This window comes from Urtica dioica, chromosome 3 (assembly GCF_054948205.1).
Source record: "Urtica dioica subsp. dioica isolate 48M chromosome 3, U.dioica_male_clone48M_v1_H2, whole genome shotgun sequence".
NCBI lineage: Eukaryota > Viridiplantae > Streptophyta > Magnoliopsida > Rosales > Urticaceae > Urtica > Urtica dioica.
In genome coordinates this window covers 49,712,421-49,731,292 of record NC_142758.1, presented here as the reverse complement: position 1 = coordinate 49,731,292, position 18,872 = coordinate 49,712,421, and the positions used below count along the sequence as shown (strand labels likewise).

General features: G+C 36.6%; 2 protein-coding genes and 1 pseudogene across 3 annotated transcripts; 2 read left to right on the top strand and 1 right to left on the bottom strand.

Annotated features, from left to right (window-relative positions):
* Positions 1–1,797: 1,797 nt before the first annotated feature.
* LOC149403522 (lipoxygenase 6, chloroplastic-like) lies at positions 1,798–8,586 on the top strand. Its single transcript, XM_089608999.1, has 9 exons — positions 1,798–2,350; positions 3,057–3,337; positions 3,699–3,933; positions 4,471–4,806; positions 4,888–4,973; positions 5,060–5,167; positions 5,589–5,896; positions 6,673–6,939; positions 7,599–8,586. The coding sequence occupies exons 1-9, from the start codon at positions 1,939–1,941 to the stop codon at positions 8,356–8,358; spliced, it is 2,793 nt and encodes a 930-aa protein (XP_089465125.1). The 5' UTR covers positions 1,798–1,938; the 3' UTR covers positions 8,359–8,586.
* A 1,749-nt stretch (positions 8,587–10,335) lies between these two features.
* LOC149403521 (4-coumarate--CoA ligase-like 5) lies at positions 10,336–11,608 on the bottom strand (annotated as a pseudogene). The gene is made up of 5 exons (XR_016296200.1): positions 11,420–11,608; positions 11,180–11,324; positions 10,936–11,003; positions 10,751–10,853; positions 10,336–10,659 (listed from the first exon to the last, which is right to left on the bottom strand). The product of XR_016296200.1 is annotated as a 4-coumarate--CoA ligase-like 5 (transcript).
* LOC149403520 (lipoxygenase 6, chloroplastic-like) lies at positions 11,425–18,611 on the top strand. The gene is made up of 11 exons (XM_089608711.1): positions 11,425–11,434; positions 11,540–11,606; positions 11,723–12,282; positions 13,252–13,532; positions 13,917–14,151; positions 14,677–15,012; positions 15,097–15,182; positions 15,269–15,376; positions 15,794–16,101; positions 16,693–16,959; positions 17,619–18,611. Exons 1-11 carry the CDS (start codon positions 11,425–11,427, stop codon positions 18,376–18,378), a joined length of 3,018 nt encoding a protein of 1,005 aa, XP_089464837.1. The 3' UTR covers positions 18,379–18,611.
* The last annotated feature ends 261 nt before the right edge of the window (positions 18,612–18,872 follow it).

The following is an 18,872-nucleotide window of genomic DNA, read 5'->3' as shown; positions in this document are numbered from 1 at the left end:
ATATATAATTTTAGTTCTTAAATTCGTCAATTTGCATCAACTTAAAAATCTCTATGCAATTACTACGTGAAAATTTAGATTACTCTTATCTTTTTATTTATTGATGATAATAAGCTTTGCATAATTGTACTAGTTCGACTCACAATTCACAACCACACACAGAAAATGTATGTTTTTTCTTCTTCTTCCTTTAGATTGCAAAATATCATGGTGGGACAAATAATGCGGACTATGTTTATATTGAAGGTGACATAAAGTAGTAATGCAATTTTCCTCTTTTTATTTCGTTTTTCAACACAGTTATATATATATATATATATATATATATATATATATATATATATATATATAATATCGACGACGAATATTTGACCCCATGTTCAAAATTAGTGATTTGTTTGATCAAAGCCATGGATTAGAGTCAATTGGTGAATGAATTATTCAAACTCTACGGTTTTGATTTTAATATAAAATGTTACAAATACATTGCATCATGGCGACAAAATCTCTCGGTATGACATATAATTTAAATAATAAAAGAGCAAGTCAATTGATGCATTTTATAGAATTAGGTAAAAAAATAAATTACTTTATATGTCTTTGGCTTGCAGTTGAAATAAAAATGGTAACGTTCATATATATAATTATAAACAAGTTGGTTAGCTGTCATTATTCCCTATGAGCTCTATATAATCTTATCTTTATATATCTATGGCATTGGAACTCAATTCGTATATATAATAAATTAAATAGCGTGTTCTACTTCTAAACAACATATTTATTTAAACTTAAACGTCTTGATAAGGAAAAAGCACTAAGATCCAAGTCACCAAGGTCATGGGACTCGGATACATATCTGTGTTAACACGTGCTTTGCATACGTGGCGACTTTTCACTAGTTGTTTCGTAAATTATTAGCATTGGTGAATTATTATTATATATACTAGGCTACTAGCTAGTGATCAAATATCTTATTAGGATTTAGGCAAGTGTATCTACAGTTATATTATTATATGGTACATATTTGGAGAAACACTTACTATTCACGAAATTCAGAAATATAATAATTTAAAAGAAATGTTATTATTATTTGATAATACACGAATCATGTATTTTAAAAACAATTACGAAATTTTCATACTTCAATATATTATAATTAATAGTTTATTTAACATTATGACGCGTTACTGGCAATGAAAACGAGCTCTGTACGATATTTATAATAAGTTAATAAATGTGAGAGATATTCATTATTAGCCATGCTCTTTTATCATCTACATATCATGCATGTATAATGTCAGTCCCTTTTACCTTTTTATTTATGATTTTTTTTCTATAGGGTAACTCGAATTCATTTTCATAATTGGATTGGTTAACATTGAGCTAAAAAGTTTAATTATTTAACCACGTATTCTCACATGCTTCAAAAGTAAAATAAGTCATCAAATTCAAGATGCACGGTTATCAGAGAAAACATGACCAAAATGATTATAATAATAATATAAAAAAACAATATCAAATTCTTTTCCCTCTTATATAATTAATTACCAGGTTAACTTTTTCTTTTAATTACCAGTTTAACTTTAATCAAGCATTTCACGGTTTCACCCAGATTTGGGTTCAACTTCAAGAGTTCAAGTCATTAATAATAAATAAAAAAAGTCATAAATAACTTTTTTCATCATGTTTTAAAAAAAAAATTAATACTTCTCTCCGCATTGGATAGTTCGTGTCACACACGCGCTTCTCTCACTCTCCAACTTAGAAGAAAAAAAAAAACAGTAAAATATAGTCCAACAGCCGAACTAGAACAAGGACTCTCTACACAGAGACTGAATCCTCTCTCTCTCTCTCTCTCCTTCTCTCTTTCTTTCTCTAAGCTCTCATACAAATCCATTTCCAACGAATCAGCCTAAACTAACACAGAAACAGATAGAGATGTTCTCGGTCAACACCACGTCGCCGACGTCACTGATGTCCCGGTCAACGCCGCGGACCGGAGAGTCCCTCCCCATCCACGTGTCGCCTTCCAATTGGAGAGCCAGCAGAGGCAGCTTGTTACGGTCACGATCGGTGATCACGGCTGCGATCAGGAGCGGAGACAAAACGGTGGAGAGCTCTGTTCCCGCGCCGAGAAAAGACGTAAACGGGTCTGTGGGGATGACGTCATCGTCGTCGTCGTCCTCTGAGTCCGACGCGGGAAAGAAGACGGAGGCGAGGGTAGTTTTGACAATTCGGAAGAAGATGAAGGAGAAGCTGAGCGACAAGGTTGAAGATCAGTGGGAGTATTTCATGAATGGGATTGGTCAAGGGATTCGGATCAAACTCATTAGTGATCACCTTGATCCTGGTAATTACTATTATTATTATTATTATTTTTTTATTTCTTTTAACTTTATTCAATTTCTTTCAGTGTCGCCGTTTATCAGTCTTTATTACAAACACACTTTCTCATTATAGCGCAACATAAAGGACCACTTTTTCTTTGGACTATATTGCAATATTTTTATTTAATATATTTTGGCAATTAAGCATAAAATTTTATGGTTAGCCATCAATTAATTGTTCTAAATGGAGTTCATTATATTTATATTCAGCATATGGTTCTTAACTGAAAAAAATGCTACTTTTCTTCGGATAATTAGATGTAAAACAAGGTGTGTGTGTGTGTTTTTTTTTTTTTTTTTTTTAAATGAATAAGTAAAACCAGTTGAAGAAATGAACTTTACCATATTGCAACTCACATGGTTCTTAACTGAAAAATTGTAACTTTTCTTCGGATATTTAGAAGTAAAACCAGTTTTTTTTTCATTTTTAATTTTTTTTTAATGAAGAAATAAAACCAGTTGAAGAAATGAACTTTACCATATTGCAACTCAGAAGAAGTGGCCTCTAAAACTTATATCACACGTGAAAATTCTGTATCAGCATTGTCTAACACAGACCAAAGATTTCAGACTCTCTTAACAACCTCAAACCAAAGTATTTGTTAAGATAGCTCTCTGTTAAAACGAACCTCACTCATATGTGTTTGGTTGGAATTTGGTGCTGTGAAGTGACCGAATCAGGAAAAAGCGTGGAAACGTGTGTCCGAGGATGGCTTCCGAAGAAGACTTCTTCTTCGTCGAACGTGGTCGAATTCGCCGCTGATGTCAGCGTCCGAGGAGATTTCGGGTCCCCGGGAGCGATCCTCGTCACCAATCTCCACGGGAAAGAGTTTTATCTACTCAGCGTTGTGGTCCACGGATTCGAACGAGGCCCCGTGTTTTTTCCCGCCAATACTTGGGTTCACTCGAGCAAGAACAGCCCCGAAAGCCGAGTCATCTTCAAGAATCAAGTGAGAAAAATTAAAAAAACTGTTTTTTTTGTTGTTGTTGTTATTTTGTGTGCATTTTTCTTTTCTTTTCTTTTCTTAAACTAAACAAATAACCATTTAAAACTAATTGATTAACAAAATAGCCAAAGTTACATTGTCAATATATATTTTTTGCACTAATATTGACTCTACATATAAGCAATTTACCATCGTCAAAAAATTTATTGACAAGTTCATATTTTTGTAAACTTTGACTATTTCACTTATTTTAGACAAGCTTAGCTATTTTACAAATCTAGTAGTTTCAATTAACTATTTAGTTATACCATTTTTTTAATTATTCCGGAAATTTTGATTTTTTTTTATTCGAGTATTGTTATAGGCCTATTTGCCTTGTAAAACGCCGCAAGGTCTTCGAGAACTAAGAAAGAAAGAGTTGGTGAGTGTCCGAGGGGATGGGATGGGAGAGAGAAAGGCACACGAGAGGATATACGACTATGATGTGTATAACGATCTCGGAAATCCCGAGAAGGAAGAGATTGCTAGACCGGTCGTCGGGGGCGAGAAAAGGCCATATCCTAGGCGATGCAGAACCGGCCGAGCTCCGAATAGTATAGGTATTTATACACATTATATACAATCTTTTCAATTAAAGAAAATATATAAGTGATAGACAATGTTTCATTTTTTAGAGAGCATCTAAAAAAAAAAAACATGTAAGGGGTATATAAGAAAACATCATATAATTTTGGGCCTCATGTGGCTCGGCCGAGGGAAGGAGCTAGATGAAATTTCCGTTTCTTAGGGGGGCTAATATGAATTTTTTTAATGTAAAATGGAAAAAAGAATTTAAATAACTATTGGTACTTGAATGAGGGGCTTAAGCTAAGTCTGAAATATGAAAAATAGTTTTACTAGGGGTGGCCTTTCTAAAAATTTTCCTTTTGCATATAAAAAAATATAATCATTTAAAAAAAAAATAACATTTATGAAAAAGAAAAATTTAATAAAAGCACCTCGGAAATTATACATTTCGCATTACTCCCGGTTACCAAAGTTTTCCCGCTACATCCGGCATATGGGGCAATTTCTCTATATTATACTCTTCGTATTTGAGGAGTGAACATTAATTTTATTTTATTTTTCTCGAGTAGACCCTCGTTCGGAGAGCAGAATCGAGAAGCCTTACCCGGTTTACGTCCCGAGAGACGAGGCATTCGATGAGATAAAGCAAAGCACTTTCTCGGCCGGGAGGCTCAAAGCCCTTCTTCACAATCTCATACCTTCCATCGCCGCAACTCTGTCGAGCTCTGACATCCCTTTCACGTGCTTCACCGACATTGACAAGCTCTACAACGATGGTTTCCTCTTGAGAAACGACGACGACAACAACGAGATCACTCGGTTTCCAATCGCCGACGATATCGTGAAGCAAATTCTCACCGTCAAAGAGAGGCTCTTCAAGTACGAAATCCCCGCCGTTATAAGAAGTACGTACATACTTGTTTGCTAATCCATTTTTTTTTCTTAAGTTTTTCTTGGGCTTGAGTTTCGTCGGTGTTTGTTTTCAGAGGATCGGTTTGCTTGGTTGAGAGACCACGAGTTTGCACGGCAGTGTTTGGCCGGTGTTAATCCGGTGAACATCGAGCTCTTGAGGGTATAAATTGGATGAAAATTTTAGCCAATTATTAAAATATTTGTTTTAAAAAAAATGCTAATTTGTGAAAAGTCGGGATTTTGCAGGAGTTTCCGATTCTGAGCAAACTAGACCCTGCAATCTATGGCTCGCCGGAGTCTAATCTGACAAAGGAACTGATCGAGCGAGAGATCAACGGAATGAGCATAGAAAAGGTTTGTCAAAGGAATCTCTGAACTTTTATATTATATTTAGTGTCATTTCGGTCTAGCCACCGAAAGTCTAAGAATTGCTAGATAGCCAATAAATTTTTTTGTAAATAGCCACCTCAACTTATTTACGGTTCTCAAAAAGACAAAAATACCGAAAAACATTCACGTCTATTTTGGTTTTTTTATTTTTTTTATTTTTTTTTCTTTTTGAGTGTCGTAAATTAGTTGAGGTGGCTATTTACAGAAAATTTACAAAAAAGTTGGCTATTCTACAAAACGTTATAAGTTAAATGGCTATATAGTTAAAAGACCCTTAAAATAATTATCAAGAGTAAAATGGTCATCAAACCACTTATTCATTAAAAAAAAAGTTGAATAATTTATGAAAATGACAAATACTTGATTATATTTGTCGGCGATTCAGGCGATGGAAGAGAAGAGGCTGTTCATACTTGACTACCACGACATGCTTTTACCGTTCTTGGAGAGAATGAACTCGCTTCCGGGGAGAAAATGCTACGCTTCGAGAACAATCCTCTTCAAACCCGATATCCACACGGACTCTCTGAGGCCGATAGCCATAGAGCTCTCGCTCCCTCCAACGCCTTCGTCGCTAAGAAACAAAGTCGTTCACACTCACGGCCACGACGCCACAACTCACTGGATTTGGAAACTCGCCAAAGCCCATGTCTGCAATAACGACGCCGGAGTCCACCAACTAGTCAATCATTGGTAATATTAAAAAAAAAAAGTCAATCATTGTTTATTACGGTAGTTGCATAATTTCGCTTCGCGATTTATACAGAAAAAAAGGGTAATTTTTTATTTTTTTATTTTACAAAATAGTCTGCAATAACGACGCCGGAGTCCACCAACTAGTCAATCATTGGTAATATTAAAAAAAAAAAAAAAGTGAATCATTGTTTATTACGGTAGTTGCATAATTTCGCTTCGCGATTTATACAGAAAAAAGGGTAATTTTTTATTTTTTTTTTATTTTACAAAATAGCCATTTGAAACTAGTTGATTAACAAAACAGTCATAGTCAAAGTCGTAAGTTTTAATAACCTTAGGTTGTCCAAAAATACTTTTGACACTGTCCAGAAAAATATTGACAATGTATTATGAATAGGGTCACAAAAGAAATTGACAACTAGTATGGGGAATTCTTGTAAATTTTTGTTATCTCACTAACATTAGAAAAATCTTGGCTATTTTGTAAATCCGTTAGTTTCAATTGGCTATGTAACTACTACCACCCTAAAAAAAATGACATTTTACTAGTTGTGAATTGTATCAGCTTAGTCAAGTCATTCTGCGAAATTTTTATCCGAAAAAAAATTGCCTGAATTACTTGATTTCCAAGGAAACTTTTCAAATCCGACAGTTGATGGGAATTTGATTTATAACTAATAGAGGCCGTTTAAAGACACAAGTACTATAGTTTTAGGGGCTAATACTAATTACCTTGAGAATTAGAGTGAAGTTAATTGTGGGGGTTTTTTTAGGCTGAGAACTCACGCGTGCGTGGAAGCGTATATCATAGCGACCAACAGACAGTTGAGCTCGATGCACCCGATATACCAACTTTTGCGGCCCCACATGCGATACACTTTGGAGATCAACGCGCTCGCTCGCCAGAGCTTGATCAACGGTGGAGGAATCATCGAGGCGAGCTTTAGCCCCGGGAAGTATTCTATGGAGCTCAGCTCCGCCGCTTACGACGCTCACTGGCGCTTCGACTTGGAGGCACTTCCAAAAGATCTCATCCGCCGGTAAAAAAAAAATCGTTTTTACGTTGTCTTTTATAGCTATTGATTCGAAAGAAAAAATGTCTCTTCTTCCTGTACCTATGAATTTCATTGGACCTAGAAATGATCAAAATAGGTTGATAATTATCTAAGAAAAAGTTGCAAAAAAAAAAAAAAAAAAGTTGTTGAAAATAGTACGCTATAATACGGATCAATTACATCTGCCCCGGTTTCTCATCCGCCGGTAAGAAGAAATAAACCTTTTATAAGTATAAACCGTCTCGTTTACCTTTTCTTTTTATAGCAATCAAAAGATGTTCCAAAAAGAAAAATCTCTATTTGACATGACTTTTAGACCCGGAAATGATACATTAGAAGAATCTTTCTTGTTGAAAATCACTCTATAATATCTCCCTGGTTTGTGTAAAATTGGTATTAAAAAAAATGAAACAAGATACTCTTTTATCTCCTATTAATTTAGAAAGATAATTTTTTTTTTTTGGGTACAATCTCGACTCTTAACAATTTCTGTTTCGATACAGAATCGAAAGGAAGAATCATATAAACTTGTCTAAAACATAAGAAAAATAATATGTGTGTGTATAAATAATATATATACATATAAGAAATTGTGCATTTTATTTTCCTTGATCTTATTTTTTTTTTATTTTGTTTTTTTTAAGGGGTATGGCTATGGAAGACCCGACAAAGCCCGGGGGAGTCAAGCTCGTGATAGAGGACTACCCGTACGCCTCAGACGGGCTTCTGATATGGGCCGCGATCGAAGATTGGGTAAAATCTTACGTATCCCATTTCTACTCCGATCCCGACTCAGTCAAAACCGACGAAGAGCTCCAATCTTGGTGGGCCGAGATAAAGGAAAAAGGTCACGCCGACAAGCGAAACGAGCCATGGTGGCCAAAACTCGAGACCGAAAAAGACCTCTCGGAGATTCTCGCCGTAATTATATGGACCGCCTCGGGTCAGCACGCCGCCATAAACTTCGGGCAATACCCTTTCGGAGGGTACGTCCCGAACCGCCCGACCCTGATGAGGAAACTTGTGCCGCAAGAAAACAGCCCCGAGTACGAGAGGTTCGTTTCGAATCCGCAGCGGACTTTCCTCTCGTCTCTCCCGACCCAGCTTCAGGCCACGAAGATCATGGCGGTTCAGGACACGCTGTCGACCCACTCGCCGGACGAGGAGTACTTGGGTCAGGCGACCCGGGTCAAGGCCCACTGGACCGGCGACCGCGAAATTCTCGATATGTTCGAGAGATTCTCGAACAGGCTGAGAGAGATAGATGAGACCATCCATGGAAGGAACAGAGACGCTCGTCTCAAGAACAGGAACGGGGCCGGAGTTCCGCCTTATGAGTTGCTTCTTCCGACTTCCGGGCCGGGCGTGACCGGCCGCGGGATTCCGAACAGCGTTTCGATTTGATCTCTTATCTCATTTAGATTTAGATGCTCTGATTAAAAAAAAGAATTCATAGATACGAAGGTTTCGTAAATAACGCGCTGTGTATGGAGAATAAAGATGGTTTTTGTTTGTTTTAGGGTCTTTTAGCTATATAACCATTTGACTTAGCGTTTTGTATAATAGTCAATTTTTTGTTAATTTTATGTAAATAGCCAACTCAATTTACTTACGGCACCCAAAAAGAAAAAAGAAAAAAAAAAAAAAAAAAAAAAAAAAAAACTCAAAATAGGCGGGAATGTTTTTGGGTATTTTTGTATTTTTTGAGTGCCGTAAATAAGTTGAAGTGGTTATTTACAAAAAATTTACAAAAGGTTGATTATTTAGCAATTCTTAGACTTTTGGTGGTTTATTTGGCTATTTTTTTTTTTTGTTTTTTTATCATTTTGTTTTTTACAATTTTACCCTTTTTTTTAAGTGTTAAAGCTATGCGGGAAAATCGGTTTTCTTATCCAATGAGTTGAGTTTTTATTACTAAGATTAAAAGTTAAAAATTAAAAAAAGAACCGTTGAACACTTTAAGAAAAAATAACTAACCGGGAAAATTAGCCATTTTGATCGGTAGAGGAAGTAAAGTAAAATATATCACTCATTTTGTTTCTCTCTAGCATAGATTAGTTCAAAACTACTGTCAAAATGTATTAATACTATAATTATTCCCTTCTAAACACCTTACCCCGTGTTCTTCGGTATCGGGTCGATGAACCTCAACTTTCTAATCCTCTGGAAAGGCGCGACCTAACAAGTTCTATTTTTTTTTTTTTTTTGTAAACCAACTTAAACAAAATACAAAAAGGCATGTTCATAGTCTTGGTTCCATGGATAAAAGGCTCGAGAGAGAAAGGGTCGTTAATAGATCAAATCAACATGTTACATAGCTAAGCTCTTAAATATATGTAAGTAAAATAAAGTGAAGTATAAAGAGCACGGTACAACAGCTGCGTCGGCTAAATCTGGATCAGAATATTGAAGCAAATGCTCGAGTATTGCCGGAGCAACCTGTCGCGTGTTTATTCAAAAATGAAACAAAAATTTAGCGATATAAGCCACATAAACATAAGCGTTTACGTTTTAGCCAACGTTTTATAAATTTTTCGTAAATAGCAAAAAATTATTGTAAATATTTCGTAAATAGTCATATTTATTAGAAATTTACTCCGCGTTTTTTATTATTTTGATAGCGTAAATAGATTTATGTGGCTATTTACAAAAAATTAATAAAACGTTGGCTATTTCAAAATTTCTAAAGTTTCATATGTCTAGATAGCCACTGGACCCAAAATGAAAACGTGATAGAGAGAGAGAGATTTGATTTATTTGTGTGTAACTGATTTTCACTAACTACTCAATGAATGAGTGCTTGGTTTGGTACATATACAATCGTTACACTTGATGATAAGCTAGTTAGGTCTAGCTACCTCTAGCAAGCGCGGAACTAGTACTTAGAAAATTTTGTAAACTTTGACTATCCGACTAATTTTAGACAAATTTTGAAATTTTGTTTGTGAATCCATTAGTTTCAATTAATTGCTTAACTACAACACCCTGACATTTTACTATTTGTAAATGTAGAGCATCTCCGATTGGGAATGCTCATGTTTAAGTGGAACTAAGCATTTTGAGTTGTTATTGCATTGTAAACACTGCGATAATCATTAAGGCAATGGTACTAATATATTATCTATAAATATATGTAAAATGAAGATAAAATTAAGGAAAAAGAAATCAAATATATATTTTTAAATATTTAAGTGGACAACATTTAGAGATTCTCACATAAATATATATTTTATTTTTTACAATGTGTTATAAATAAAAATCTCCTAGCATTTGAATTGCTCTTAATTCAAAATTTATTTAAAATAATTACCAAAATTACTTGATTTCCAAGTAAACTTTTTAAATCCGACGGTTGATGGGAATTTTAGTATAGATAAAATCAGAAGAAAGACTAAAAATGGTATGGTTTATAAACTAATAACGGCGGTTTTGGACCACGGGGCGAAAAGACCCAAGTATCATAGTCGCCACTTTAAACGGCCAAAGCTATCGACATTTTGATCGGTAGAGGAATAAATCACTCCTTTTATTTCTCTCGCGCATAAATTAGTTTCAAATTACCGCCAAAATGAATATACACTATAATTTCGAAGTCGGATTCGGAGCCGCGAGTTTGACCAATTCCCTTCTCAACACTTTACCCTGAGCGTTCTTCGGTATAGCATCGATGAACTGTAACTTTCTGATCCTCTTGTAAGGCGCGACCTAGAAAGTTTTATTTTGATGTACATATATTTTATTTCCAAACCAAATTAAACAAAATGAAAGGCTCGAGAGAGAAAGCGAAAGACCATACTTGTTTGGCTACAAAATCCTTGATTTGCGATTCGCTGACGACACTTCCGTCGCACTTCACCACGAAAGCCATCGGTACTTGACCCGCTTCCTCATCCGGGTACCTTTATAAATAATTAATAGATTAAATCAACATGTTACATAACTAAGCTCTTAAATAATAAAAAAAAAAAAAAAAAAACGCACGGTACAACAGCTGCGTCGGCTATATCCGGATGGGATTGAAGCAAATGCTCGAGTTCTGCCGGAGCAACCTGTTTATGCGAATATATATTAAGTTTCTTAGTTTACTAATTATCTTATTAACAAACGGAACTCAAAAACCGAAAGCAGAAACTTGTCACGCAAGCAATCTGCAACAGTAGATAAAAACGCATAAATTATTTCATCCTTGGTTCAGATCAAGCAATAATAATAATATCACAGAAACCTGATAGCCTTTATACTTGATCAACTCTTTTAGGCGATCAACCACGAACAAAAAGCCATCGTTATCGATGTAACAGAGATCGCCGGTCTTTAACCACCGTCCGAGTCGAGACTCGAAGCAGTCGCTTTATCGTCACCAACGTAACCTTTTCGCAGACAAATATCAGTTACAATATTAGTGATCATTAATATGAGATTATAAACAGCAACTAATTAATTGATTAACATTCAAGATTAATACATTTCATGACAAACGGTCCTTTGAGACAAAGCTCTCCGAGCTGATTTGGAGGCAAGTTGAGAGACGGGTTTCGAGGGTCAACGATCTTTGCTTCGAAATTCGATACCAGCTTTCCCACAGCTTCTTCTACTTTGTTCTCTTCCGAACCCACTGTTCCGAATACTCTTCTCGTTGACTCCGTTAGTCCGTACGCCTAATTAAATATGTTTTTATTAACTCTTACATTAATTTAATTCGATGAATAAAATAACATGTGATTAGACAATGACTGATAATCAACTTCTGAATTTTAACATATATTAGATGCTTGAAATGCTTCGAGAAGTGGACGGGTCAGGGGAAGCGCAGCTGCGCAAACTGCCGGAGCGCCATCCCTGCGAAGGTGGCGACCAACCCGCGCATCAACTCGGCTCTGGTGTTTGCGCTCCGGGCGGCTCGGGCGGCCAAGTTGAGCTCCCACTCGGGGCAGCCCAAGGCGTACCACTTTGTGCACAACCAGAACCGCCCCGACACGTGCTTCACCACGGAGCGCGCCAAGAAGAGCGGCAAGGCCAACGCCTGCAGCGGCAAGATCTTCGTCACCATCCCGTCGGACCACTTCGGGCCCATCGCGGGGGACTACGACCCCACGCGCGGCCAGGGCGTCCTCGTGGGGGAGTCCTGGGCGGACCGCCCGAATTCGTACGGTAATGCGGTCACCAACAAAACTTTGTCTTCGTTGTCGTTGTCGTATTTGTATCTACACTTGGCTCATGATTACGACTACGTGGACAAGCTTTTCTTTTGCGACGACCATGGACAAGGAGAGTCGATCCGGACCGTCCCTTGGTTGATTGTGAAATCCGACAATTATTTTGCTCCAGGTTTGTTTCTGATGCCATGTTTTCGGGCCGAGCTCGGGAGTAAAATGTATGAGTTTACACTCTAATATGATTATACACCTAATGGACTCTTTTTTTTTTTTAGCATTAGCGCTCCTAATTTATAATATAATCTCAGAACTGTAAAAAAAAAATTAGGATTAATCTCAAACAATCATGTTTCTCATGTTCTGGATGGCCACCTTCATGGCTCGCAACTCAAATATTTTGAATACTTGTATATTTCATGACCAACCATTGCCAAATAACTTCGAATTACATATTTTATTTCATAACATCATAGGACAGAAGTACCAAGTACAATCTGGATGCAATTGCTTCCGGAAACTTCGAAAGATTTTTTTATATTTGGCATAAATTAATTGTTCTAAATGGAGTTCATTATATTTATATTCAGCATATGGTTCTTAACTGGAAAAATTGCAACTTTAATTCTTCGGATAATTGGATGTAAAACAAGTTTTTTTTTTTTTTTTTTTTTAAATGAATAAGTAAAACCAGTTGAAGAAATGAACTTTACCATATTGCAACTCACATGGTTTTTAACTGAGAAATTGTAACTTTTCTTCGGATATACCATTTTTTTTTTAATTTAAAATGAAGAAATAAAACCAGTTGAAGAAATGAACTTTACCATATTGCAACTCACATGGTTTTTAACTTAGAAATTGTAACTTTTCGTCGGATATTTAGAAGTAAACCATTTTTTTTTTAATTTAAAATGAAGAAATAAAACCAGTTGAAGAAATGAACTTTACCATATTGCAACTCGGAAGAAGTGGCCTCTAAAACTTATATCACACGTGAAAATTCTGTATCAGCATTGTCTAATACAGACCAAAGATTTCAGACTCTCTTAACACCTCAAATCAAAGTATTTGTTAAGATAGGCTCTCTCTGTTAAAAAGAACCTCACTCATATGTGTTTGGTTGGAATTTGGTGCTGTGAAGTGACCGAATCAGGAAAAAGCGTGGAAACGTGTGTCCGAGGATGGCTTCCGAAGAAGACTTCTTCTTCGTCGAACGTGGTCGAATTCGCCGCTGATGTCAGCGTCCGGGGAGATTTCGGGTCCCCGGGAGCGATCCTCGTCACCAATCTCCACGGGAAAGAGTTTTATCTACTCAGCGTTGTGGTCCACGGATTCGAACGAGGCCCCGTGTTTTTTCCCGCCAATACTTGGGTTCACTTGAGCAAGAACAGCCCCGAAAGCCGAGTCATCTTCAAGAATCAAGTGAGAAAAATTAAAAAACCTATTTCTTTTGTCCAAAAAATCTGTTTTTTTTTTTTTGTTATTTTGTGTGCGTTTTTCTTTTCTTTTCTTTTATTTTCTTAAACTAAACAAATAGCCATTTAAAACTAATTGATTAACAAAATAGCCAAAGTTACATTGTCAATATATTTTTTTTGCACTAATATTGACTCTACATATAAGCAATTTACCATCGTCAAAAAATTTATTGACAAGTTCATATTTTTGTAAACTTTGACTATTTCACTTATTTTAGACAAGCTTAGCTATTTTGCAAATCTAGTAGTTTCAATTAACTATTTAGTTATACCATTTTTTTAATTATTCCGGAAATTTTGATTTTTTTTTATTCGAGTATTGTTATAGGCCTATTTGCCTTGTAAAACGCCGCAAGGTCTTCGAGAACTAAGAAAGAAAGAGTTGGTGAGTGTCCGAGGGGACGGGATGGGAGAGAGAAAGGCACACGAGAGGATATACGACTATGATGTGTATAACGATCTCGGAAATCCCGAGAAGGAAGAGATTGCTAGACCGGTCGTCGGGGGCGAGAAAAGACCATATCCTAGGCGATGCAGAACCGGCCGAGCTCCGAATAGTATAGGTATTTATACACATTATATACAATCTTTTCAATTAAAGAAAATATATAAGTGATAGACAATGTTTCATTTTTTAGAGAGCATCTAAAAAAAAAAAACATGTAAGGGGTATATAAGAAAACATCATATAATTTTGGGCCTCAAATGGCTCGGCCGAGGGAAGGAACTAGATGAAATTTCCTTTTCTTAGGGGGACTGATATGAATTTGTTCAATGTAAAATGGAAAAAAGAATTTAAATAACTATTAGTACTTGAATGAGGGGCTTAAGCTAAGTCTGAAATATGAAAAATAGTTTTACTAGGGGTGGCCTTTCTAAAATTTTACCTTTTGCATATAAAAAAATATAATCATTAAAAAAAAAAAAAATTAACATTTATGAAAAAGAAAAATTTAATAAAAGCACCTCGGAAATTATACGTTTCGCATTACTCCCGGTTAACAAAGTTTTCCCGCTACATCCGGCATATATTATACTATTCGTATTCGAGGAGTGAACATTAATTTTATTTTATTTTTCTCGAGAAGACCCTCGTTCGGAGAGCAGAATCGAGAAGCCTTACCCGGTTTACGTCCCGAGAGATGAGGCATTCGATGAGATAAAGCAAAGCACTTTCTCGGCCGGGAGACTCAAAGCCCTTCTTCACAATCTCATACCTTCCATCGCCGCAACTCTGTCGAGCTCCGACATCCCTTTCACGTGCTTCACCGACATCGACAAGCTCTACAACGACGGTTTCCTCTTGAGAAACGACGACGACAACAACGAGATCACTCGGTTTCCAATCGCCGACGATATCGTGAAGCAAATTCTCACCGTCAAAGAGAGGCTCTTCAAGTACGAAATCCCCGCCGTTATAAGAAGTACGTACATACTTGTTTGCTAATCCATTTTTTTTTCTTTCTTAAGTTTTTCTTGGGCTTGAGTTTCGCGGTGTTTGTTTTCAGAGGATCGGTTTGCTTGGTTGAGAGATCACGAGTTTGCACGGCAGTGTTTGGCCGGTGTTAATCCGGTGAACATCGAGCTCTTGAGGGTATAAATTGGATGAAAATTTTAGCCAATTATTAAAATATTTGTTTTTAAAAAAATGCTAATTAGTGAAAAGTCGGGATTTTGCAGGAGTTTCCGATTCTGAGCAAACTAGACCCTGCAATCTATGGCTCGCCGGAGTCTAATCTGACAAAGGAACTGATCGAGCGAGAGATCAACGGAATGAGCATAGAAAAGGTTTGTCAAAGGAATCTCTGAACTTTTATATTATATTTAGTGTCATTTCGGTCTAGCCACCGAAAGTCTAAGAATTGCTAGATAGCCAATAAATTTTTTTGTAAATAGCCACCTCAACTTATTTACGGTTCTCAAAAAGACAAAAATACCAAAAAACATTCACGTCTATTTTGGTTTTTTATTTTTTTTATTTTTCTTTTTGAGTGTCGTAAATTAGTTGAGGTGGCTATTTACAAAAAAATTTACAAAAAAGTTGGCTATTCTACAAAACGTTATAAGTTAAATGGCTATATAGCTAAAAGACCCTTAAAATAATTATCAAGAGTAAAATGGTCATCAAACCACTTATTCATTAAAAAAAAAGTTGAATAATTTATGAAAATGACGAATACTTGATTATATTTTTCGGCGATTCAGGCGATGGAAGAGAAGAGGCTGTTCATACTTGACTACCACGACATGCTTTTACCGTTCTTGGAGAGAATGAACTCGCTTCCGGGGAGAAAATGCTACGCTTCGAGAACAATCCTCTTCAAACCCGATATCCACACGGACTCTCTGAGGCCGATAGCCATAGAGCTCTCGCTCCCTCCAACGCCTTCGTCGCTAAGAAACAAAGTCGTTCACACTCACGGCCACGACGCCACAACTCACTGGATTTGGAAACTCGCCAAAGCCCATGTCTGCAATAACGACGCCGGAATCCACCAACTAGTCAATCATTGGTAATATTAAAAAAAAAAAAAAAGTGAATCATTGTTTATTACGGTAGTTGCATAATTTCGCTTCGCGATTTATACAGAAAAAAAGGGTAATTTTTTATTTTTTTTTATTTTACAAAATAGCCATTTGAAACTAGTTGATTAACAAAACAGTCATAGTCAAAGTTGTAAGTTTTAATAACCTTAGGTTGTCCAAAAATACTTTTGACACTGTCCAGAAAAATATTGACAATGTATTATCAATAGGGTCACAAAAGAAATTGACAACTAGTATGGGGAATTCTTGTAAATTTTGGTTCTCTCACTAACATTAGAAAAATCTTGGGCTATTTTGTAAATCCGCTAGTTAAAAAAAATGACATTTTACTAGTTGTGAATTGTATCAGCTTAGTCAAGTCATTCTGCGAAATTTTTATCCGAAAAAAAATTGCCTGAATTACTTGATTTCCAAGGAAACTTTTCAAATCCGACAGTTGATGGGAATTTGATTTATAACTAATAGAGGCCGTTTAAAGACACAAGTACTATAGTTTTAGGGGCTAATATTAATTACCTTGAGAATTAGAGTGAAGTTAATTGTGGGGGTTTTTTTAGGCTGAGAACTCACGCGTGCGTGGAAGCGTATATCATAGCGACCAACAGACAGTTGAGCTCGATGCACCCGATATACCAACTTTTGCGGCCCCACATGCGATACACTTTGGAGATCAACGCGCTCGCTCGCCAGAGCTTGATCAACGGTGGAGGAATCATCGAGGCGAGCTTTAGCCCCGGGAAGTATTCTATGGAGCTCAGCTCCGCCGCTTACGACGCTCACTGGCGCTTCGACTTGGAGGCACTTCCAAAAGATCTCATCCGCCGGTAAAAAAAAAATCGTTTTTACGTTGTCTTTTATAGCTATTGATTCGAAAGAAAAAATGTCTCTTCTTCCTGTACCTATGAATTTCATTGGACCTAGAAATAATCAAAATAGGTTGATAATTATCTAAGAAAAAGTTACAAAAAAAAAAAGTTGTTGAAAATAGTACGCTATAATACGGATCAATTACATCTGCCCCGGTTTCTCATCCGCCGGTAAGAAGAAATAAACCTTTTATAACTATAAACCGTCTCGTTTACCTTTTCTTTTATAGCAATCGAAAGATGTTCCAAAAAGAAAAATCTCTATTTGACATGACTCTTAGACCCAGAAATGATACATTAGAAGAATCTTCTTGTTGAAAATCACTCTATAATATCTCCCTGGTTTGTGTAAAATTGGTATTATAAAAAATGAAATAAGATACTCTTTTATCTCCTATTAATTTAGAAAGATGTTTTTTTTTTTTTCGGGTACAATCTCGACTCCTTAACAGTTTCTGTTTCGACACAGAATCGAAAGGAAGAATCATATAAATTTGTCAAAAACATAAGAAAAATAATATGCGTCTGTATAAATAATATATATACATATAAGAAATTGTGCATTTTATTTTCCTTGATCTTTTTTTTTTTTAATTTTATTTTGTTTTTTTTTAAAGGGGTATGGCTATGGAAGACCCGACAAAGCCCGGGGGAGTCAAGCTCGTGATAGAGGACTACCCGTACGCCTCAGACGGGCTTCTGATATGGGCCGCGATCGAAGATTGGGTAAAATCTTACGTATCCCATTTCTACTCCGATCCCGACTCAGTCAAATCCGACGAAGAGCTCCAATCTTGGTGGGCCGAGATAAAGGAAAAAGGACACGCCGATAAACAAAACGAGCCATGGTGGCCGAAACTCGAGACCGAAAAAGACCTCTCGGAGATTCTCACCATCATTATATGGACCGCCTCGGGTCAGCACGCCGCCATAAACTTCGGGCAATACCCTTTCGGAGGGTACGTCCCGAACCGCCCGACCCTGATGAGGAAACTTGTGCCGCAAGAAAACAGCCCCGAGTACGAGAGGTTCGTTTCGAATCCGCAGCGGACTTTCCTCTCGTCTCTCCCGACCCAGCTTCAGGCCACGAAGATCATGGCGGTTCAGGACACGCTGTCGACCCACTCGCCGGACGAGGAGTACTTGGGTCAGGCGACCCGGGTCAAGGCCCACTGGACCGGCGACCGCGAGATTCTCGATATGTTCGAGAGGTTCTCGAACAGGCTGAGAGAGATAGATGAGACCATCCATGGAAGGAACAGAGACGCTCGTCTCAAGAACAGAAACGGGGCCGGAGTTCCGCCTTATGAGTTGCTTCTTCCGACTTCCGGGCCGGGCGTGACCGGCCGCGGGATTCCGAACAGCGTTTCGATTTGATCTCTTATCTCATTTAGATTTAGATGCTCTGATTAAAAAAAAGAATTCATAGATACAAAGGTTTCGTAAATAAAGCTGTGTATGGAGAATAAAGATGGTTTTTTTTAGGGTCTTTTAGCTATATAGTCATTTGACTTATAGCGTTTTGTATAATAGCCAACATTTTTGTTAATTTTATGTAAATAGTCAACTCAATTTATTTACGGAACTCAAAAAAACAAAAAAACTCAAAATAGGTGGGAACGTTTTTGGGTATTTTTGTATTTTTTAGTACCGTAAATAAGTTGAGTTGACTATTTACAAAAAAATTATAAAAGGTTGGCTATTTTTTTACAATTTTACCGATTTTTTTAAGTGTTAAAGCTATGCGGGAAAATCAGTTTTCTTATCCCATGAGTTGAGTTTTTATTACTAAAATTAAAAATTAAAAATATATTTTTAAATATTTAAGTGGACAACATTTAGAGATTCTCACATTGGAGCATTTTGTAAAA

Bases quoted from the DNA above. Each gene is read 5' to 3' on its own strand.
- LOC149403522 (XM_089608999.1), top strand. From the start codon at position 1,939: ATGTTCTCGGTCAACACCACGTCGCCGACGTCACTGATGTCCCGGTCA. The intron at 4,974-5,059 runs GTATAAATTGGA...GGGATTTTGCAG, and splicing joins TGAACATCGAGCTCTTGAGG to GAGTTTCCGATTCTGAGCAA. The intron at 5,168-5,588 runs GTTTGTCAAAGG...TCGGCGATTCAG, and splicing joins ACGGAATGAGCATAGAAAAG to GCGATGGAAGAGAAGAGGCT.
- LOC149403520 (XM_089608711.1), top strand. The intron at 15,377-15,793 runs GTTTGTCAAAGG...TCGGCGATTCAG, and splicing joins ACGGAATGAGCATAGAAAAG to GCGATGGAAGAGAAGAGGCT. The intron at 16,960-17,618 runs GTAAAAAAAAAA...TTTTTTTTAAAG, and splicing joins CCAAAAGATCTCATCCGCCG to GGGTATGGCTATGGAAGACC.